The sequence below is a fragment of the Mauremys mutica genome, chromosome 26, assembly GCF_020497125.1.
Source record: "Mauremys mutica isolate MM-2020 ecotype Southern chromosome 26, ASM2049712v1, whole genome shotgun sequence".
NCBI classification, from domain to species: domain Eukaryota; kingdom Metazoa; phylum Chordata; order Testudines; family Geoemydidae; genus Mauremys; species Mauremys mutica.
The window spans coordinates 8588388-8612134 of NC_059097.1; the positions used below are offsets into that span (position 1 = coordinate 8588388).

The 23747-nt window shown below is 47.6% G+C and overlaps 1 protein-coding gene across 2 annotated transcripts; it reads left to right on the plus strand.

The window, feature by feature from the left end:
- Window positions 1-2627: 2627 nt before the first annotated feature.
- On the plus strand, window positions 2628-9848 carry LOC123356672 (zinc finger protein 239-like). Of its 2 annotated transcripts, none has more exons than XM_045000068.1 (3): window positions 2628-2682; window positions 7817-7930; window positions 8279-9848. In XM_045000068.1, the coding sequence occupies exons 1-3, from the start codon at window positions 2649-2651 to the stop codon at window positions 9301-9303; spliced, it is 1173 nt and encodes a 390-aa protein (XP_044856003.1). In that variant the 5' UTR covers window positions 2628-2648; the 3' UTR covers window positions 9304-9848. The 2 variants fall into 2 exon arrangements, with proteins under 2 accessions (XP_044856003.1, XP_044856004.1); XM_045000069.1 differs by having other exon boundaries at window positions 8282-9848.
- The last annotated feature ends 13899 nt before the right edge of the window (window positions 9849-23747 follow it).

Below are 23747 nucleotides of genomic sequence, written 5' to 3' on the forward strand. Positions count from 1 at the left end.
ACTGGACACAGTACTCCAGATGAGGCTTCACCAGTGCTGAATAGAGGGGAATGATCACATTCCTCGATCTGCTGGCAAAGCCCCTACTTATACAGCCCAAAATGCCATTAGCCTTCTTGGCAACAAGGGCACCCTGCTGACTCATATCCAGCTTCTCATCCACTGTAACCCCTAGGTCCTTTTCTGCCTCCTCAGGCTTCTCTTTGCCAGAGTAAATAAACCAAGATCTTCCAGTCGCTTCTCATCAGACAGGCCCTCCATTCCCCTGCTCATCCTAGCAGCTCTTCTCTGCAAATGTTCCCGTTTAGATTCATCTTCCTTGAACATGGGTGACCTGCCTTGTCTAAATGCATCAATGCTTCTCTGCCTCTACTGGAAACTCCTCGCCTGAGTTGCATTTGCCTTTTTCACAGCCACATGACATTGGTGGCTCATAGTTAAGGCTACGTTTTAGTCTCGGGTATTGTTAGTAAAAGTCATGGACAGGTCATGGGCAGGAAACAAAAATTCATGGCGCGTGACCTGCCCATGACTTTTACTACATGCCCGACTAAAACTGGGGGGGGGGGCCTGGAGGCACATCAGGTGCTGGGAAGGGGGGGGCTGGGGCCACCACAGGTACTCGGGGGGGACAGCCTGTGTGGGCACCGCGGATGCTCAGGGGGGCACAGTCCATGGGGGCACTGCCAGTGCTCGGTGGGGGGTTGCAGCCCAGGGGGCAACACAGGTGCTTGGGGGGTGAGGGTTGGCAGGGCTGGGGCAGGTTCCCCACCTGGCTCTAGGGAAGCAGCGACCTCCAGCTCCTAGCTCCATGTGCTGCCTCTGCTCTGTCCCCAACCCCGGTTCTGCAGCTCCGATTGGCTGGGAACCACGTCTAATGGGAGCTGCGGGGCCGATGCCTGTGGGCGGAGGCAGCACATAGAGCTAGGAGCTGTGGGAGAGGAGTTCCTGTCACCCTTCTGGGGAGGCCCCCCACCCCCAGGTAAGCACTGCCCTGCACCCCAGTCACCAGCCCTGAGCCCTCCGACCCCCAACTCCTGCTGCTGGGAGGTGCGGGGAGGCCACGACTGCCCCAGCAGTAGCCGGTGCGACTAGCTCAGGGGCTGCCCAAGCTGCTCAGGCGGCTCCCCGGCCAGCCACACGGGCCTCTGCAGAAGTCATCTGTGATCCACCAACACACCCAGGTCTCTTCCTCCTCTGTCTCTTTCAGCCACGGCTTGTAGCGGAAATTCTTATTATTAGACGCTGTGTATGAGAGACCTTTCACTTTGTACTATTGAATTTCATCCCGTTTCTGTCACTTCAGCCTTGGAGGCCATGCACAGCCATACAATGTTCTGATCCTTCACATCTCTGGCAAATTTCATTTCATGTACTGCACTCACACTGAACAGACTTTGTCCAGTACCTGCCTCTGCCTAGTTCCCGTGCTGCAGGGGGAACGTGCTGCCCTCAGGGACCATGTCAGGGTTGGAAAATGTCTCAGCAGGTTCAGTCCTGATGGGGATGGGTTTGTGTATGTGCTGTAATAAATTCATAGAATGACGGATGATGTTCCCAGCATGAGTGTCTGGAACGTCTGTCTGCAAGGAAAGCGCTAGGGGGAATCAAGATGTGGAATGAACTAAAGTCCCTTCTGGACTCTCACCAGTTCTCTCTCTCACCCTGACAGGCTGCAGAATAACACTCCCATTTAGCTCCAGATTGCCCCATCCTCCAAGGAGAGGGGGAAGGGAAATGGCTGCAGAAGAGCAGGCTCAGGTAGGGATCTCAAGGGAGTTGCTGGTGGGTTCCTGCTGGAGAGAGAGGGGGCAGAAAATACATAGGAGGTGGGAACTTCTGAGAAGTTCAATCTGGAGGTGGGAGGGGGCAGGAAAGACACAGGGTTATAGGCGCTGACGGACAAACAGCTGGGAAGGGCTTGGGGGAGGGCGGAGAGCGGCGAGTGGGCAGGAAGAGGAAAAGGAAATGTCAGCACCTGTGCACAGAGTGGACAAAGGGAGGGGAACAGTGGGTGACAAACCTGCTGGAACTTGTTTTTACTTGGGGACTAGATTATAGGAACAGACCCCTGGGGGTTATGGTGGAAATTCCTTCTCCGTGGAACAGGAAACAGATGCCCTGGACTTGGCTGGGTTAACTTACGAAACTGCCAGTGCTGGAGCATAAACCTATGAAGTGGAGGCTGCTCTGAGATACGAAGAAGTTACTGACCAGAGAGGCTTAGGGGAGGTGCCTCATCCCCTCCTATATAGCTGTTGGCAGTGGGGAGGAGGTTGGATTCCTACCAGGGGGCCTGGAGTCTTCTAGGGGCCCATCTCCTGCATCAGCCTCTGGCTAGGTGTGTGATGAGTGTGAAGACCCTGCCAGCCTCTGTCTGCTAGGAGGGAAGTGGGACTCTCTTTCTCCCCTCGCCCTGATGCCTCTTGGATGCTCTGAGCAGGGTAGGACTCTGTGCCTCCTTAGGCTTCCAATTAATTGTCCCTGCTGTGTCGTGAATAGTGGGGTTGTGAGTGGGGCAGCAGGTACTGAGTGTTGGACTCTTGCTCTTTCAGGGGCTGGTGACCTTCGAGGAGGTGGCTGTGTATTTCACCAGGGAAGAGTGGGCTCTGCTGGACCCCGCTCAGAGAGCCCTCTACAGGGATGTCATGCAGGAGAACTGTGAGAATGTGACCTCGCTGGGTAAGGATTCCCGTCCCCTTGGTGATTAAAAGTGGAAATGAAAAGTGAAGGTTCACGCCACGTCCACAATGCAACCTGATCTCTGCCCTGTTTCAGCAACACCCCAACATGCCAACGACACACAGATTAGCACTCTCCCCTCCCCTGCTACAGAACACCTTGGGAACGGAGCACAGGAGCAGTATAGCACAAAGTCTAATATCACAGAATTGCAAAATGCGACCAGCCGTTTAACCTCACTAGGCCCTGCAGACCACTAGCATGTCTGCCACCAAATTACTGACAGACCCGTAGCAAGAACTCACTCTTTGCACCTTGATTAACACAGCCTACAACACTGAGCCCTGAAAGGAGGCATACACGGTCCACATGCACCTCACAGCTCTGCCATGTAGTCCATCTAATCCCTCTCCTGTCCGGTTACAGCAACAGCTGGCACAGGGCACACAGCTGGAGGGCATGCCAATAAATGCTGGGATTTCCGTCTGTGGAACACAACACAAAACAATAGCATCTTCCCTTAGTTCTTCCTCGTATCGATTTATAAATGCATCAATTTTATGGCCAGAAGGGAGTATTACACCACCTTGTCTGACTGCTGTAATGAGCTGAATAGCTTGTGTACAACTAAATCATCTTCTAGAACAGCAGTTCTCAAACTTTAGCAACCCAAGGACCCCCATTTTGATTTAAAAATTTTCACGGACCCCCAAGCCACCCGCTCAGCCCCAGGCCCTGCCCCCACTCCACCCCTGCCCCACCTCTTGCCATCTGCACTCCACCCATGCCCCCTCCTCTTCCTCACCTCTTTCCACCCCTTCCCCTGAGGGTACCCCATCCCCACTCCTCCCCCTCCCTCCCAACACCTCCTGCACGCTGCTGAACTGCTGTTCCCGTAGCGTGCAGGAGGCCCTGGGAGGGAGAGAGAGGGAGGAGCTGATCAGTGGGACTGGCAGCCCCAGATATGACTTGCAGACCTCCTGGAGTACTAGTCCGCGGACTCCAGTTTGAGAAACCCTGCTCTAGAAAGTTGTGACCCGAGGCGTCCAGGGTAGCCCACACTGCAAATGCCAAGGTGAGTGCAGGCTGCAAAAAGAAGAGCAGATTCTCCTAGAACTGGTGGTTAACACTGTAGTTAGTCACCAACCAGCCACAAACTCTGCTCCTGTCAAGAAGCTGAAAAAAATAAATGACACAGCCCCCTTATTGTATTCCAGGCTCTGGCTCCCAGTCAGCAAATAGATCCGGTAAAGTGAGAAGTTACTTAAAACTCGACTCACTATACAAAGTGTTGTTCTGATCCCCAAAGCACCAGCCACGTTACCAGATTGCTGTGACCCCTCGCTCTCCAGCGGGGAGGGAGGCCACTTTGCCTTGTCGTATTGGGTCACACCAGTGGGCCCAAGCCATAAGTAATCTATAGTTCTGGGCCCATCTGACAGAGCAAACAAGCAACAATAGGCTGGTGCTCATGTCTCCACCCTCGGGTGCAGCAGAGCACTGGGTAGTCCTTAGCTCGCAGCCCTTCAGTTTAACAGTCTGGAGCTTTGGGTGGGCTGGAGCAGGTTATAGCCTAAGCTTCCTGGCTAAGACATCCAGCAAACCCTCACTTCTGAGTTCCGGTAGGGAGGAGCATCCACACAGTCTAAGGGATCCGGTAGGGACGAGCACCCACACAATCTTGCGGCTTTGGAAGGAGTGAGAGTGTCCTAGCTTGGTGGACGGTAGATTCACACAGGCCTTCTGGCCTATGGTGGGGCATCGGCCACCCCAGCGGTGGGGTGGCAGGGGTAGGGAGACGTGGGCCCGCCTGACTCTACCGCGTCCTAACAGTGGTGGAGTGGTCTGCCACTGGGTCAGTGGGGATCCCGCCATAACACGCTGACCTAGAAGCAGTCAGCCACGTAGCCGGCAGTCGTTGGCTGCCCCACTGTGGTTTGGTACCTCTGAGATCCACAGGTCCTCTGGGTACACAGTGGCTGGTAGTCCCGACAACTCCCCTTCTGGGTCTGTCTCCTCCAGGGGCAGGGTGCTGCAGAGCACAGATTCAGCTCCCGGGTCCTGCAGCAGTGTGGAGGCATCCGTCTCCTTCCCTGGCTCCCACTCAACTGAGCTGCAGAGCCCTCCCTTTATACATCCTGTCCAGCCTGGTAGTTCCAGTGATGGGGGCAGGGTGGGTTTGGCTCCACCTACCAGGGGGAATGTAGTGATCCTTTGCTCTCCAGTCCAGAGGGAGGCCACTCTGCCTCTCTACACAGATCAAACAGGAGTACTTGTGGCACCTTAGAGACTAACACATTTGTTAATCTCTAAGGTGCCACAAGTACTCCTGTTCTTTTTGCAGATACAGACTAACACAGCTCCTACTCTGAAATCTACACAGATCAATACTATTTTGGATCTTACCCAAAATACCACGCTGCCAGCCTAGCCCTATAATGGGGTTGGCACCCACCTCTTGCGAGAGCCCCCATTCTGGTTGGGTGTGAGCCTGCTGTTTTTGTTTGGAATATGGATGGCACCTACTTCTCGCAAGCACCCCTCCCCCTCTCCTCCAGGCCAATGGTGGGTCTTCATTCACCCACACTATCTGTAAGTGGAGCGAGCAAACAAACAAACCCCTTCTAGGGAATAGAGTCTCTACCTTCTTTCTCAAGGCCCTGGTATGAGGCCATACCACTAAGGCTTCCTTCCCAGACACACTGCCTTCTATAACAGTCTGACAGGGGTCCATCATGGTACCCTTGGTTGGTGTGTCCTTTTCGGAAGCACTCATAGACTTTAAGGTCAGAAGGGACCATTATGATCATCTAGTCTGACCTCCTGCACAATGCAGGCCACAGAATCCCACCCATCCACTTCTATAACAAACCCCTAACCTATGTCTGGTTATCGAAGTCCCCAAAATGCGGTTTGAAGACCTCAAGCTGCAGAGAATCCTCCAGAAAGTGACTCATGCCCCATGCTGCAGAGGAAGGCGAAAAACCTCCAGGGCCTCTGCCAATCTGCCCTGGAGGAAAATTCCTTCCCGATCCCAAATATGGCGATCAGTTAAACCCTGAGCATGTGGGCAAGACTCACCAGCCAGCACCCAGGAAAGAATTCTCTGTAGTAACTCAGATCCCAACCCATCTAACATCCCATCACAGACCACTGGGCATACTTACCTGCTGATAATCAAAGATCAATTGCCAAATTAATTGCCAAAATTAGGCTATCCCATCATACCATCCCTTCCATAAATTTATCAAGCTTAGTCTTAAAGCCAGATATGTCTTTTGCCCCCACTACTCCCCTTGGAAGGCTGTTCCAGAACTTCACTCCTCTGATGGTTAGAAACCTTCGTCTAATTTCAAGTCTAAACTTCCTAGTGTCCAGTTTATATCCATTTGTTCTTGTGTCCACATTGGTACTAAGCTTAAATAATTCCTCTCCCTCCCTAATATTAATCCCTCTGATATATTTATAAAGAGCAATCATATCCCCCTCAACCTTCTTTTGGTTAGGCTAAACAAGCCAAGCTCTTTCAGTCTCCTTTCATAAGACAGGTTTTCCATTCCTCGGATCATCCTAGTAGCCCGTCTCTGAACCTGTTTCAGTTTGAATTCATCCTTCTTAAACATGGGAGACCAGAACTGCACACAGTATTCCAGATGAGGTCTCACCAGTGCTTTATATAACGGTACTAACACCTCCTTATCTTTGCTGGAAATACCTTGCCTGATGCATCCTAAAACCGCATTAGTTTTTTTATGGCCATATCACATTGGCAGCTCATAGTCATCCTGTGATCAACCAATACTCCGAGGTCCTTCTCCTCCTCTGTTACTTCCAACTGATGTGTCCCCAATTTATAACTAAAATTCTTGTTATTAATCCCTAAATGCATGACCTTGCACTTTTCACTATTAAATTTCATTCTATTACTATTACTCAAGTTTACAAGGTCATCCAGATCATCCTGTATGATATCCCGGTCCTTCTCTGTGTTAGCAATACCTCCCAGCTTTGTGTCATCCGCAAACTTTATTAGCACATTCCCACTTTTTGTGCCAAGGTCAGTAATAAAAAGGTTAAATAAAATTGGCCCCAAAACTGATCCCTGAGGAACTCCACTAGTAACCTCCTTCTAGCCTGACAGTTCACCTTTCAGTATGACCCGTTGTAGTCTCCTCTTTAACCAGTTCCTTATCCACCTTTCAATTTTCATATTTATCCCCATCTTTTCCAATTTAACTAATAATTCCCCATGTGGAACCGTATCAAAGGCCTTACTGAAATCGAGGTAAATTAGATCCACTGCATTTCCTTTGTCTAAAAAATCTGTTACTTTCTCAAAGAAGGAGATCAGGTTGGTTTGGCACGATCTACCTTTTGTGAAACCATGTTGTATTTTGTCCCAATGACCATTGACCTCAATGTCCTTAACTACCCTCTCCTTCAAAAATTTTTCCAAGACCTTACATACTACAGATGTCAAACTAACAGCCCTATACTTACTCGGATCACCTTTTTTTCCTTTCCTCTCTAACTAGACCAACAGGGCCCATCACAGTACTCTTGCTTGGTCTGGCTAGGTTCTGGACTCTCCTCAGCCAGCCAGGAGCAATTTCTTAGCTCCCCCAGTCTTCAGCGGCCCTCCTTGGGCTTGATCCAGCACACACTGAGCTGTCCATGGTCCTGCTGCTCTTCCAGCCAGCCAGAAACCCAGTCATAGAATCATAGAATATCAGGGTTGGAAGAGACCTCGGGAGGTATCTAGTTTAACCCCCTGCTCAAAGCAGGACCAACCCCAACTAAATCATCCCAGCCAGGGCTTTGTCAAGCCGGGCCTTAAAGACCTCTAAGGATGATTTATGTCGCAGGCAATAAACAAAAATTAATGGGAACTGTGACCTATCTGTGGCTTTTACTAAAAATAATGGCTAGTATCTGGCTGTGTGTGTGCCCAGCAGACAGGGGAATAGTTAAATCCCTCATTAAGCAGAGTATCCTACACATTTGAGAACCGAGATAGGTGGCCCCAGGCTATTACTGCTTTAAAATAGTCTGGAGTTAAAATAATAAAACATTTTATTGTGACAAATGTCCTATGAACTCACCTGATCTCACTTGTTTTCCTTCCTCTGAGCAGAGTTTCCAGTTTCCAAATTTTATGTGATCTCCCAGCTGGAACGAGGAGAAAAGCCAGGGGTGCCAGATGTCCAGGGCTCAGATGAAAGAGAGATCTGGAGGGATGCCCGCCCAGGTGAGGAATCATTAAATCAGCACAAAAGATGAAGGAAACAGCTGGGATTCCCTACAAAGACCCTTGTTAGCTCTCTGAGATCAGGATTGTTCCCAGCAGGAGTCATATGGTCATAGCCGATATCACTCATGGCTTCCATCCCAGAACGACAGACCCTGGTCATACTTCCCAACTTGACCTCCCACCCCAGATGGGTTGTAGAAACAGATTTTGATGCCTTCTTCTCTCCTGTGTGGGGAAGAATTTGGTGGGATTCTGATCCTGATTTTTTTCTGACTCTGTAGCATTTATTTTGGTTTGCTCTCCCCTTTCCCATCCCTGTTTCTGAGATTTCTCCCTCTATCCCAGCAGGTGATGGGATGTTGAATGAGAATGAGGAGCAGAATCCTCAGCAGCAAGATGCTGAGCAAGTGGAAGCACATGCGGGATTATCACAAAGATCCAAAGGGAATGTATCCAGGCATCATGTGAAGGGAAAAGCCTGTGAAAGTGAGCACAGTCCAGAGAGAGATCAGGGAAAGAAGACAGGGGAGAAAATGAGTAAATCCATTAATTATCAGGAAACTCAGAAGGAAACCACAGCCCAGAAGAGAATCCTCACAGGAGAGCGAAGCAACACATGCACTGAGTGTGGGAAAAAATTTAGTAGCCGCTCACACCTTATAGAACATCAGAGAATTCACACAGGGGAGAGACCCTACGAGTGCTGTGAGTGCGGAAAAAGCTTCACTCGGAGCTCAACCCTTGTGAGGCATGAGAGGGTCCACACAGGAGAGAGACCCTATGAATGTTGTGACTGTGGGAAAACCTTCAGTCAGAGTTCATCCCTTATTACACATCAGAGGACCCATACGGGAGAGAGACCCTACGAATGCCATGAGTGCAAGAAAAGCTTTGCTCGGATCTCAACCCTTGTTATGCATCAGAGCACCCACACAGGAGAGAGACCCTATGAATGCTGTGAGTGTGGGAAAACCTTCAGTCAGAGTTCATCCCTTATTGCACATCAGAGGATCCACACAGGAGAGAGACCCTATGAATGCCATGAGTGCAGGAAAAACTTCAGTAGTCGCTCAGGGCTTTTTGACCATAAGAGAATCCACAGAGGGGAGAGACCTTATGAATGCTGGGAGTGCGGGAAAACCTTCACTCGGAGCTCACACCTTATTACACATCAGAGAATCCACACAGGAGAGCGCCCCTATGAATGCTGTGAGTGTGGGAAAAACTTCTCTCAGATCTCAGCCCTTATCAGACATCAAAGAATTCACACAGGAGAGAGACCCTATGGATGCTGTGAGTGTGGGAAAAACTTCTCTCAGAGCTCAGCCCTTACTGCACATCAGAGAATCCACACAGGAGAGATCCCCTAGAGATGCTCCTTGTGGGAAAAGGTTCCATCAGAGTTCAGTTTTATCATCAGAATCCACACGGGAGATAAACACAATAAAAACCTTATCTAGAGCTGACCAAAAAAATTCTTTAATACTTTTGCTAATTCCCACATAGTGGCCTTTCAGGCTGTTTGAATCATTTACGTTACCATGGTCTCTCCAATCTCTTTTTGCCTCTCGAGGTCCCTTCCTTTCCTACAAATCCATGACTTTGTGTGGAAGTTATGTCCAAGCACAAGATGGTTTGGAAAATTATTAAAACGATTCCTCTTAATCCAAAATGCTGGCTTCCTAGAGATACCCTCACCTGCTCACTTAGTTCTGCAGTAAAGGATCTGCCTTTGAAACAGAATGCCAGATGAATCCATCTTTATTGCTAGCAGTTAGACACTGTATTGAATATTCTTGGAAAAATGTGACCTGCTTTCTCCTGTGGCACCGAGTATATAAAAATATAGACTGTTCTTGTAGTGGAAAACTTTTGTATCAACTACATAAGCAAGAAAAGTGATTAAAAAAAAGAGGATAGCTATTTAGCAATTTCGTCATATATTCTCTCGGACTTGGGAGGTGGTGGAATCTCCATCCTCAGAGGTTTTTAAGGCCTGGCTTGACAAAGCCTTGGCTGGGATGATTTAGTTGGTGTTGGTCCTGCTTTGAGCAGGGGATTGGACTAGATGACCTCCTGAGGTCTCTTCCAATCCTAATGTTCTATGATTCTGTGACTTAATGGGCCATGTTAAGACATTGCTGAAAGAGGGCAGAGTTAATGTGGATGTGGAACCTTAATTGTGCCTTTCCTTGTTTTCACATATTTGAGTTTTGCTGAAGTTGAGGTTTGCAAGGGGTTGACATCCTCCCAGACAACCATAATTGTGTTGATGAAGGTTTTTGCCCTTTAATTAATACCGGGGCAAAGGCCCTGGCTGCCCACTAGATATTAATGAGTGTGCAAAGTCAACACCAGGGCTAAATGCTTAGGAATAAAATAATGATCATCTCTATGGGCCACCACTCCTTTAAACCAATCAAGCCCCAATCAAAGCTTGGAAGGGGACATTGAAAAATGCATAAGAATTTTTTCTGTCTGAAGAACAGAGCTCTGGGCTTTACTTTGGAATTCATTAACAATTAGCCATGCACCCTTTCATTTACAAACACAGCCCATTGCTGAGATCTCTCAGGGGTTTTAAATTTAACACCCAAGGACTTGATGGCCTCTTTTTATTTCCAAAATTTCAACTCAGCACCTTTGTCTCCCATGTCCTCTGGTGGCCTCACATGCCTATGTGGTCTCTTGCAGTGTATGTGCTTGCTGCAAGGCACAGACCAATAAATCCTTTGGACTCCTGCAACCACTTAAGACTCCACCAGGTCCCTGGACAGCCATCACCCTAGGTTTTGTAGTTAAAGTATCCAAGTCCAATAGGTTCATGACAGTAGTGAACCACCGCATAAAGATTGGATAGTTCCTCCCCTGCACTGGTTCACCATACTCCCTTCTCTGCCTAGATGAATAGTTAAGTAGAAAGAACCAACAAGATCCTGGAACATTATGTTCAATGCTACATAAACTTCCACCAACGCAACTAGTCTGCAACCTCAGGGAGAGCTTGTGTACAGTAATGTAGAACACAGTTCTACATGGCAAAGCCCTTTTATTTCAAACAATGAGTTCCACCTTTGGTTCTACCTGGAATTACCGGCAACTTCCCAAAATGCAGCAGCCCTGGACTGGATTTAACACAAACATCAAACCTGAGATGGCATAAAAGTTCACCTGAAGGACACGAAGAAGATCTACAAACAATATGCAACCCATTGAAGAGTAGAGGGCCCTGCCATTATGCTAGGCCAGAAGGAATGGCTCCCCATGAAAAACCTACACAGGAACACGCCAACTCATCAATTGGATTGCCAGTTCTTTGGGCCCTACCAAGTAAACTGGCAAATTCACCCAGTCACCTTTGAATTCAACTTACCCCATTTCCTCTGCATAATCCTAGTTTTCCATTAAACACTTCTGAAACCCTACATTCAGGACCCATTCCTTCATCATTCACAATCCCTCTCCCCCACCACGATGCATACATTGTTCATAAGCTGCTTGATACCAGAATCAGACTGGGAGAGCTACAGGAAAGTGTGATAGCTGCATTTGAGTTGAGTCCTGCAGCTGGACTGGCTGCCTGTAGTGTATGCAGCCCTATTGGTTGATCTCCAGGCCCAACTATGTGTTCTCACCTGCAGTTTTATGCTTTAAGCTAAAATGTTTCAGTGGGGCCATCAGAGAGGAGGACTTACCGCACAGACCAATTTGGCAGGGGTAAAGAGCAGGACTGCAAGACTACCCATATGGATGACATGGGGCTGCTAGAGGCTAGTGGGGGAAGACTCCACTTGTGTGTACGGCTGCAAAAAGGCCCCAGGGTGCTGGAGGGAAAAGGGACAATGTGGGCTAGGGCTGTGTCAAGACAGATCCACGCGTCCTGTGGATTTTCCTGCACTTTTGCATGCCTAGCTTCTATTCCACACCAATTTGCTTCACTTCTTCATAAATCTGGGCAGTTCAATTGGTTGAACCCAAAACATTAATCTGAAGGTCTGGGATTCAAACTCTGGGATTTTTTTCAATGTGCTTTGTGCACAGGGAGCTAAAGGCATCCCTGGAGAATCCTTCTTGAGTTTGTTTCTCCTAAAGCCATCTAGAATCCTAGGATGGGACCTTTGGTCCACAGGACTCAAGGGACAACTTCCTTATTTTCCCATAACTCTAGGAATCTGGAGGAAAAAAAACACCTTGTGTTACAAAGTGGTGTGTTTTGAGCCCTTCAGGAAACAGCAAGGCAGGGAGATAGGAGATGGCAGCATTGAGAAAGTAAGGAATAAACTTGTCCCAAGAAAGCATCCCCATCAAAAGTCTCCAGAGTAAAGCATAGCAGATGCTGGACACCATAGCAGATGCTGGTGTAAGGGTCAGTGCTCAGGGCTTGGAAACATGATCGGAGTGGAACTCTCAGTTGAACATTGTGGTATCTATCTGCCTTGAAATAATGAGAGCTCAAGGGGTTATATCATGCTCTCCCAAATGATGGACAAGCCTGGGTTTTGCCTGTCAGCTACTGAGACTTAAGCATGAGAGGGCACAATAGCTCCCAAAGGCTGGCCATGAGTAGACTCCTGTGGGAAGGGGTACGAGCTGGATTTCCGCTGAGCCCTGCACCTCAGCTGGATGACAGGCCTTGCAGGCAGCCCTATTGTTTGACCTACTGGGCCAAAGTCACTTTGGCAGTGTTACCATTGGTGGTGTTGGTCTTTCCTCAGGAATGATGAAGGGGGGGGGGGGTCTGAGGGAGGGAGGTTTAATACTCATCCCATTTGGTTAGGGATGAAGAACAGAGCTGCGAAAGTTTCACAGGTTGATGAGCTGGGCCTTCTAGAGTTTGGGGATGGGTGAACTTGACTTGTGCATGGGGCAATTGTGAGCAGTTGAGTTTCATTTTCAGGCTTTGGTATTGATTCCTGCAGGTTTTTAGTATGCACACAGGGAGCTGAGTGTGTGTTGTCTATGCAGGATTGTCCCAGATACCATACATTGATAGGGATTGCATCTTCCTTTTTATTTATATATATATATATATATATATATTTATATTTCCACTGGCATCTCTGTATGTGATTTTGTTTTGTTTTGCTTTGTATAACAGTGTTTTGTACCAGGTCCGATGTTTTCCTAACCAAAGAAGAAGGCCGGAGGGCACTGAATGGAGGAGTAGGCTGGGGCTTGGTCTGTTAAGAGAGTGAGAGTAGCAGTTTTTTCATAGTCTTTCCCCCTCTCTTTTTCTTGGCTACACCAACTTGGCCATTTGGTACCTAAGTCTGACTAGCTCAGTGTGTAGAGGATCAGACTTTTAATATGAAGGTCTAGGGTTCAAGTCCGTAGCCAAGCAGAGAGAGCTTCTCCAAGAAAATCTTCAGAAGGCCTGTCCTGCTTCATGTTACTCTTCTTTCCTAAGAAGGGCCCTTTACTGCCTGGGACTGAAGGGGCATCCTCCTCACATGTCCACTGGCCTTGCTGTCTGGAGGAGGAAAGGCCTCTGGACCTGGAGCAAAGCACTATGTGCTGACTTGTTGACCAAATGCAGGCTGGCCAGAGAGCCCTTGAAAGAGAGATGCAAACAATTGTCCTGAGAATGTCCTCCCAACGGAACAGTTTGAGGGGTTTCCTGTCGGTTCCGTGGCGTAAGGGCCACCATTTAGCGCTTTGAATCTTGCCATTCAAATTCAAGTCTCGGTGGGACCTTGGTATCCCTTGCTTGCCACCTATCCTTGGTGTGTGTTTCAATCTCATTACTGTCTGTGATTTCATTTTGCTTTGTATAATTGTGTTTTCTACTAGATCTGATATTTTAATAAACAAAAAGCAGAAAGGAAGCCGGGTCTAGGGCTGCGAAGAGAGAGAAAGCAGCATGTTCAGTGTATTGTTTTCCGCTCTCTTTTTCTTGACTACTTTCTCTTCTGCACCATCTTGCTAGCTTGTTGAGCCTAAGACCTTTCATCTGAGGGTCTAGGCTTCGAGTTCCTGGTCAGACAGCAAGCTGTGCTCCAGGAATTTCAAAAGGGGTCTTTTCAGAGTGCGCCTTGATATCCCTTTTTTCCTCTTCAGTACATGGCCTTTGTTAAGAAGGGCCCTGTAGTGCATGGGACTGAAGAGGCAACTTCCTGACCTGCCCACTGGCTCTGCAGGGCTGGAGGAAGAAAGACCTCTGGACCTGAAATTATTTCATTATCAGCGTTTGGTGCTCACTCAGTGCTTGGCTTTCCTTTGAGGGAGCTGTGAGAAGGGCGGGGCTCAGGGCCCCCCACTTGGAGAGGGGTGAATCATAGAATATCAGGGTTGGAAGGGACCTCAGGAGGTATCTAGTCCAATCCCCTGCTCAAAGCAGGACCAAACCCAACTAAATCAGGTGCAGGTGTTGGGGCAGCTGGCCGGGATCTGGAGGAGTGTGACAGGTCTGTGAGAGGAGTGGAGTTGGAGGAGGAGTACGTGGCTGCAGTGCCTGGGGGAGGCCTGTGGCTCTCCCAGGCAGAAGGTATTTGTGCGTTGCCAGTTCCTGGGAGGCTTGGGTCCCACCCAGCGCTGGAGACCGGGGGGAGGAGAGAGTGGAATTGGTGAAGCTGGGGAGTGGAGCGCCAGGAGCCGTTTACCTCACCTTGGGGGCACTTGTGGGGACTGAGCTCTTTTTGGGTACGAGTAGTTGTGGGACCCCAGAAGATGGGGAGCAACAGTATGGGCTCATTCACCCAGCTCCTCTTATGGGGGGGGGAGCACTGACCTAGTGGTGAGGACCGTATCTGTTGGCAGCCCCACAGTGTCCTTGGACCTGACATGAGACCGGGGCCACTTGCAGGTGACTGAGCCGGGTGAGCCTCTTGAGCAGCAGATGTCAGAGGTCAGGGCCCTGAGACGGCTGAACTGGAAGGCAGGAGAACAGAGCAGAGTTCCAGACTGGTGCCAGCCGTGGGGTTCCCACCAGAGGGTTCCCCGCCAGCCAAGAGGAAATTCTACATAGCAGCAGCCTCTCTTTCAGTAACAACAGTGTGTTTAACAGTGGCGATTGCAGGACTGCAGCCCTCTGTCTCCTTCCAGCAGCAGCATCATGTAGCTGGACTATGGAACACAGGGGTTTCAAGTGGGTGTCCCACGTGGGACTTTGTAGTGGGCACGTTGCTGTGCCGCTCCTTGGGCTTTATCCCTCGGCAGCTGGGGTCAGTGATTCACCTGCCAGGGAATTTGATGTTAGTTTCCATTCAGTCAAGGAGTCTGAGCGGTTCTGGGAGAAGTTTGGGGAGAAAGCCCCCATGGAGCAGGGGTGGGTGGGATTAGTTGCCATCCCCCTTTTTCAAGCCTGCGGTGAAGACAGTGACCATATTTTTCTGCACAGCTGTGGTACGGGAGGAGGATGTTTGCACCTGGCTGGAGCGTTATGCTCAGGTGCTCCAGGCCCCGGATAGGGTGTATGACAAATTTGGGGTTTAGATGGGTGAATTTCAGAGGACAGTTGAGCTTCTGAGGAATAAGTGTGAATAATTCAGGCATTGGTATCGGTGCCTTAAGGTTTCAGGTATGCACACAGGGACCTTAGCGGGTTGGCCCAGATACCATGCACTGCTAGAGATTACATTTTCCTTTTTTTTTTTTCCAGTATTTCCAACAGCAGTTCTGTCTGAGATTTCATTTTGCTTTGTATAACCGTGTTTTCTCCTGGATCTGATATTTTAATAAACAGAAAACAAAAAGCAAAATGCCTCAGGGGGCTGGAAGGAGGAGCAGGCCAGGCTGCGAAGATAGAGGGAGCAGCAGGTTTCCTGTCTTGTTTCCGACTCTCCTTTTCTTAACTAGTTTCTCTTCTGCACCAACTTGTTGCTTTTCCCTGTGAACCTGGCTCAGTTGGTAGAGCACCAGACTTTTAATCTGAGGACCCAGGGCACAAGTCTCTGCTCAAGTAGGGACCCTTTCCCCTTGTTGCAGGCCCTACAAACTTCCAAAGTTCTCTCTTTAGAACCCTTCTTGATGTTACTTATTTTCTTCAGGCATTGGCCTTTCCTAGGAAGGGCCCTTTAAGTGCATGGGACTGAAGGGGCAACTTCCTGACCTGCCTTCTAGCCTCGCAGTCTGGAGGAAGAAAGGCCTAATGTCCTTATGCAAAGTGCTCGGGCCCTAAATCTTCGGGAGCTGCTATTTCTCCTCGATAGCTGTTCATGGAAGTGGGAGCTGTCTCTCACTGCCTCTGCTTTTGCCTTTAAATGAATTTGCCAACTTGGATGCAGGATTTGGGGAACGTTTGGAGCTTTTGCTCCTTACTGAGTGCTCTCTCCTGCAGCAGTGCAAGGCGCGCTCTACCCAGAGCCTGAAAGAAATCCACCTTCAGTGTTTGCTGCTCACCCAGCGCCTGACTTTTCTTGGGGGGAATAGCTTTTAGGCTTGAGTTCAGACTGCCCCTCCACCGCCCCCCATCTGGTTACTGCTGCAGCTGTTAGGACGAGTTCCTGGAGCTGGAGGAGCAGAAGTGGTGTCCAATTGCGGTGGAGTTGAAAGAGCATGTTTCTGCAGTGCCTGGGGGGGTACTGCATGCCTTTCCCAGAAGCTAGGGTGAAGCTCAGTATTGCAGCCTGAATTCTCCGGCCACCAAGAGGAGAAGTTTTTCCCTTCCCTTTAGATCCCTTCAAATCAGATCCACAACCTCAGCTGGCCCTCAGCAGGACGAGCCAGATGGGGGCCCTGGCTATGCCTGGAAAGGACAGTAAATGCCTTTGCAAGCTCCACCCACTCATAAACACCCCCCAGTTCAGTGATTCCTCCCACAGCCACACGGCCTTCACGCACAATCCCCAAAAGCCTGCATCGGGGAGTTTCTTTTCCCTTGTACTGCCTTGAGACCTACAGGATTCAGCTGGCCCTTAGATTACTGCCCACTTCAACTGCACCCCTGTGAGAACCAGAGGTTAAATTGAGAGTGACCCAATGGGGGTCTGCGGCAGAGTGGCAGCCCATGGTGCTCATTGGAAGAATTTTGAGTGTATATCCTTCATACACTGAACTAATACAAAACTACTATAAACAACACTCAGCTAACTAAGGGTTAAACAACGTTGCCAAGTTTGGGTCAAATCAATGGGTTGTTGATGATATTGCATTGATCAGCAGTTTAGTCAAATCATCAGATTAATACAGCAGAAAGTCCACCCTTATAAATCCTAAAATGAAGAATTGAAACCAACCAGTGCAATCCAGCTTGAGCTAATTGAATATTTCTGAATATTAATATATTGCTGCATATTACTGAACCAAATTATTGCTTACTTTTAAGCCACAACCTCAGGGCCAATTAAAGCTTCCTCCTCATTGCAACACCGAGAGAGACCTTACTGAGCCTGTTATAAGTAGAAGTTTTAAAGGTCTTAATGAAGAATTTGTTTGACAGCTTAGTTTCTTTGAGTTCTACCAGTTGAGGAATGTACATACACACACACACACACACACTAGAAAGTCTGGGATATTAATGAAGACAAAAATAGGAAAAGGAACCATAATTTACTAAATTGACAAGGGGTTAGAATTCTGCAGCTCTCTCACTTTTTGGATTCAAGTGGAATAGGAGCTGTAGCTGCACCGAAGGAAACAGGTGATTGTGTAGCTGGCCTGGTGCGTCAGGATAGTGTGTTTTATCAGGTGCACAGAAACTAGTCAAGGCTGATGTAGATGTCATGAGTTCCTTCACCAAGGGGATCAGTCTCTCTTGGAAGGCTTGATGCCCTGAAAGGCAAAGGACGTCCACTTTTACCATGATCTTTATGATTGTAAGTTCCGCCTTACCATGCCTTCCGGAAGGTCTCTTGGTAAATCAAGTGTGAAGTACACTTGGATACAGACAACACATCCTGATCCAGTTGACATGTGGCCACCTTTTGGCCAATATCTGTTCGGAAAAGTGCTGCTTAACCCAGCAGCTTTCTTAAAATACCTGCTGTTGCAAACCACTCACACTGTATGTGTGAACCTCAAAGATCTCAAAAATGAAAGAAAAACAAAGCCAGTTTTGAGGAAGTTTCCATAACCAGGCTTTAGGGTTAAACAGTTGTGCTCTAACAACAGGCCTCCTCCAAAAGAAATGGGGCCTCAGCATCCATACAAATAGTTATTTGAAACAAATTCTCAGAAAAGCTACCATTATTCATGCATCACCATCTTAAATTGAGACATCTCCTGACCGATGTGACACCTTTGCTTTGCAAACAAAAGAACTGGGACACTCAGGCTCAGTCTACAGAGTTAAGTTGAGATAAGGCAGCTTATGTTAACCTAGTAATGTCTTTCCTGCTGATGTCACTTGCCGACTACGTTGACTTAAAACGCCACCTCCATGAGAGGCGTAGTGCTTAAGTCGATGTAGTTAGGTCAATGCAACACCACTGCAGACACTGCGTTGCTTATGTTAACTGAAGTGGTCTCCGGGAGGTGTCCCACAATGCCCCACTGTGACTGCTCTGGTCATCATATTGAACTCTGCTGCCCAGCAGCCCGGTACACAGGAATAAGCCCCTCCCCTGTTGAAGGACTGCAGTTGTTTTGAATTTCCATTTCCTGTTTGCTCAGGTGGAGCATTCACCTGGCAACTGCCCAGCTGAGCATGCCAGCGACTTGCTCTAAACACGTCCAACCTGTAGTACAGAGAAGTTGGTGGATCTCCTGGGTCTGTGGGAGAAGGGGCTGTGCGGGCATAGCTCTGATCAAGCCACAGAACTGTGGACATCTACAAGCAGACTGCTTGGGGCATGGGGGGAAGGGCTACAAGAGGGACCCGCAGCAGTGCTGAGTGAACAGCAAGGAGTTGCGGCAGGCATACCAGAAGGCAAGGGAGGCCAGCAGTCACTGCATACATGCTGCTTTTACAAGGAGCTGCATGCTATCCTCTGCAGTGTGTCACTTCCCCTTCCCTACGAGCCCCGGAGATGTATCGGAGGGGTTGGAATCACAGGCCACTGCAGGCAACCCTGGGGAGGAAGTTTTGGACAAGGAAGAGGAGGATGAGAATGGGGGACAGGCAAGTGGGGGAATCCATTGTCATGGCGAGCCAGGAGCTGTTTGTAACCTCGGAGTAGTCCATCCGGTTGCAACACTCCAGCACAGCGAGCATGGTGTGGAGCAAGGAACCTCTGGTAAGTATGCAGTTTGCATTGGTATTGCAGGGACACGTCTCATTTACTATTATTTTATTTATGTTACAAGAGTTAGTGAAATAATCAGTAGAGGTATAGTGGCTATCTGCTTCTCATTCCGATGACCACATAATTAGTCTCTTATTGGTTAAAGAGTAACTTCACCTATAATTTTATTTTCATTGGTAACAAGAACATATTCAAAGATCACAAAATCTTGTCATATATGTTAGTTTTCTTTTAATCCCCATTGCCAACAATTGAACCTTGGCTCAAGTTGTGGTTTGTCCCAGTGTAGGTGCCTCCCACATCTATGAGTTCATATATCTCTGGATCTTCTGCCATGTGTGTTGGTGGAAGGGGTCTCCTATGTCAGAATGTTTGCATCATGAGGAAAAACACCTCTCTCTTCTTTTCACACTTTTTAATCTTTCAAAGTAGGAGGAGGTAGGAGAACTGATATTAATGTATAAAACACTAGAGAAAACTCATGTCTGGTCTACACTTAAGACATTTATCGGTATAACTACAATACTCAGGGGTGTGAAAAATCCACACCGCTGAGCAACATAGGTACACCACCCTACCCCCTGTGTAGATAGTGCTACCTCAGCAGGACAGCTTCTCCTGCCAACATAGCTACCGCCGCTTGCTAATCTCTCCCATTGGTTTAGAGCGTCTTCAATAGCAGTGCAGCTACATTGGTGTATTTGTGCCAACATCAGCTTTATTGTGTAGCCACAGCATCAGACACAAAACCATAGAATCAGGACTCAACATTTGTGTATCCTGTAGTTGAAATTAGAGCCCAACACATTCACTGCCTGACTGGTCACCATCATTTCTACAGCCTGAAAGTCCTTCTTACCCACTCAGGCAGCCAGTTTGTGATCAATGGGGAAGGAATGTCCTATGAAGGACTCTCTCTCCTTGCCTCATGAAACTTTGGATTGAAATAGCAAAGGACAATTCTTCCCAATCTAATCATGGCATCCTTTGGGATTGTAATCAGTGCTACTGAACTTGGGAGCGGTGTTCCAAAACCAGTTTTACCTGGGCCATAGTTTACCACAGCTTCCTTTTCAGGGTGAAAACCAACAACTATGTGCCTACTATTTCTACTCAAGTTCTTGCCAAATCCTTGGCCTTGGTTAGGGTACATTTGCACTTCTCCAGTGGAGAATCCTTTACCAAACCTTGGAGAATGTCAGCAGTGTAAGCGAGGAACGGGTTCCCCAAACACGCCTAGTGTTGCATCGCAGAGGAGCATGGACAGAGTCTGACAACCCATGTGATCATAAGCAGAGAGTTCTTTATTCATTTCCAGCATGCTCTTATATCCCATTATGGCAAGCAATCAGACAGTTGCTAATTGGTTAATTAAATATACACAGCCGCAGCTGTAACCCCATCCTAATTAACATCCTACACACCTGTTTGACTTATCATCCTATTTACAGTTAGCTGGCCGATGAGAGCGCGCCCAAGGTCAGCCCTTTATACACAGTTCCCAGCGTTATCGGCTCGTCCCAGAAGCCTAAACAATCTCAGCATTTCACATTCTATTCCCAACACCTCCCCCCTCTACCCAAAATCAAAAAGGAGGGAAAAAAAGGATAAAAACATTAGCAAAACATTTCCAACTTATAACAACATAACACCACAATCTATCACAAACCAAAATTAAAACTTTATAAAGCCAACCTATATAACCATGCAATTCTTAACATAACCCCAACAACACCAAACAAAAACAAAGCACAACAAATAAATAATGTAAATTCTACAGGATTCCCCCCTTCTCTATAGCACACCAACTGGTGGCAAACTTCTATTACCAAATCATCCCTCAGATGTCAGGCGATCAAACTGACACTGAGGGAGGGGGGGTCCTAAAAAAAACACAACATAAACCACATAAAACGCAAAAGACAATTCTGGCCAGAAAACAAACAAACAAACACCACAAACAAAACATAAGACACATAACATAAATTTAACTCTATAAATAAATGCATGGTACATAAAATGCTATGCAGCTAACACCAATTTTCTTAATATCTAAAAAACAAAACAAAACTACCCCTACTGGGCAAGCAATCATTACATACAATATACAAATACCCTTAGTACCATCAGGCAAAAAAGGAAAATTACATCATCAATTAAATCATTTACAGTAATACAATTGCATCCTGACTTACTTCTAAATTCAAAGCTATTCATAGCTTAAGGGTTCTTACTATTAACTTCTACTTTTAAACCCCAAAAAAAATCACCACTATATACCCTTAGCCTAATACAATTACAATTACATAGCACAATATACAATCTTCAACTAATGCAACAAAATTGTTTATAACCAAACAATTGCAAACTAATTTCTTTGCCTAAATTTATTTACAAACATTTCAAAAACACCAAAAACTTTTCTCTTTAGCATCTTTACAAAATTCAACTGCTATTCCCTCCAGCAACCACAGAGTTAACTTTGTACTCTGCCTAACATTACTCGCTAGTAGTTAATTACCTTTTCTATCAACTACACCCTCAAGGTTATCAACCAGTATTCCAAGCTTGTTGTCTGTTGCCCGCCGCCTGGGCCCGATCCTTTTTTCCTCTTCAAGTTCTCTATCTATTGCGTGCCTGCCTGGGCCCGATCCATATTTCCTCTTGCTAAACCGTACTAGCCCCTACCTTTCTGGTATCTTCTGTGAACAACTATCTGTACTTTCCTACCGTGGGGGCTACATCAAATATCAAACAATCATACAACTGCCAATAATCAGTACATAATACAGAATTTACAAAAATCTAAAAAGGCTAACAAAAGCACTTTACATTTTGGGTCACATAAATTCAAAGCCATTCTCCCAAATTACCTAAATTTATGCCTAAATAACACCATAAACTCCCCCCCCCCTTTTGAGAATACTCAACAAACCTTTTGGCTGAGTTTTCTCAAACTTTAAAAACAAAAAACAATTAAACTCTAAAAAACCGGGGTTAGTAATGGGGGGGGGGGCAATACATGCTAAAATTTTATCCAAAACACAGGGCGCAGCCTGTAGAATAAACCCCAAAATCCAATCAATACCACTTTGTTTAGCAGGAGTCCCAAATTTCTTCCTGCCAGTGTACAATTCTTTGTTTCTTCACCAGGGTCAGTTCTCAATGTCCTTTTAGTCAGGAATTTCTGGACTTTGGCAATATCAACAACGTGAGTGTTTTTTCTTCTGTTTCACCACCATCGTGGTTCAAGTTCTACGGGGGAAATTATCAGGACATCATCCTATACATTCAGGCAAAGCAAAAATTATCTCAATCAATTAAATCATTCAGGGAGGATCAAACAAAAAGGATCCTGGCACAGCTAACAAGCAGTTGTCCTCCAGGGGCTCAGGGTGTGTACATCTTGTTGCTTTCTCAGTCATTCCATCCACCATTGCAGCAGTCATCTCTAATACTGACACTGTTGCAGTTTCTTCAGTCCTACTGTTTGCAGCCTCAAATCCCGAATGAGCGGTGGTAATATCTTGGACTAGTTCAGGAAATAGTTTTCCAGGCACTGCTTCTAAAGGCTTTAAAGTTTCAGCTAAGGTTTCCATAGATGTTACAATTTCTGCAATGATTTGTTCTTCAATTGCTGCAGCTGTAACAGGCACAGATGCTTTTTGAGCCTCAGAGCTTTCAGTACTAGGAATGGGTGAGCCAATATCTTCCAGCTGCACTGGAGTTGAATAAAGTTTATCACCGCTTGCAAGTTCTAATTTTCCAGATTCAAACAAATCTTTTTCCACTTCCGTCCTTAGCTCAAACTTGGTTTCCCCTCGCTGATTGTCACTTGAACTTGTCGCAGTCAGTAGAAATGTTTGTTTTGCTTCCATAGGCTCCTCTTCATGTCCCTTTCCACACACAGGCAGTTCTTGAGGACACATGTCGCTCCGTAGAGGGGCCCCATTTACAACTGCCCCTGGGCATTCTAATACTAGGTTAGATGGCGCATCTCCTACATCATTCTGCATGGGGGCCTCAGCTGCAACCGCTTCAGTGTGCTCTGATTCCAAGGTAAACACAGTATCTTCTACCTCTGTCGTCCCAGGTGCCTCAGTTACCCCACTCTGCATTGCATCCCCAATAAAAGCTTCCTGAGTGATTTGCCGCCCATCGGATCCCTGAAGCCGAGCAGTTTGGGTGGGCTTGCGCAAAGTGACGTCCATAGCAAAGGCAGTTTGGGGAGGGCCAGTGGATCCAAACCCTCGAGACCCGCGGTCAATCGGGGTCGATCGGGGCACACATCCCTTGAAAGGTATTAACTGAGCAAGACGTGTACCAGCAGTTATAGTCACAGGGGGACAGAGGGCACGTACCATTATCCCAATATTCCCCGTATAGTCGGCATCAATAAGGCCAGGCAAAACAAAAATACCTTGTTTCGATGTTGACGAACGGCCAATCAAAAGGGCACTCAGTCCAAATCCTAATGGACCATCGGTGTTGGAAGGAAGAACTTGAACCTCGTCAGTCTCTAAAACTACATCTGTCGCTGTGGCCAAGTCCACTCCGGCACTGCCACGGGTTGCTCCGGTGAGGTGTTCCAGGCAGCCGGGTTGGCGGGTGGAGGCACTTGTGTCGTCGCGCTCCTCCGAGGGGCGCTCCGTGATCCGTTTCCCGGCAGCGGTGTTCCATCCTTCGTGTAACGC

Excerpts from the sequence above, each read along its gene's own strand:
- LOC123356672 (XM_045000068.1), top strand. The coding sequence starts at position 2,649 with ATGCAGGAGAACTGTGAGAATGTGACCTCGCTGG. Across the intron at positions 2,683-7,816 it reads TGAGAATGTGACCTCGCTGG|AGTTTCCAGTTTCCAAATTT; the intron begins GTAAGGATTCCC and ends TCCTCTGAGCAG. Across the intron at positions 7,931-8,278 it reads CTGGAGGGATGCCCGCCCAG|CAGGTGATGGGATGTTGAAT; the intron begins GTGAGGAATCAT and ends CCTCTATCCCAG.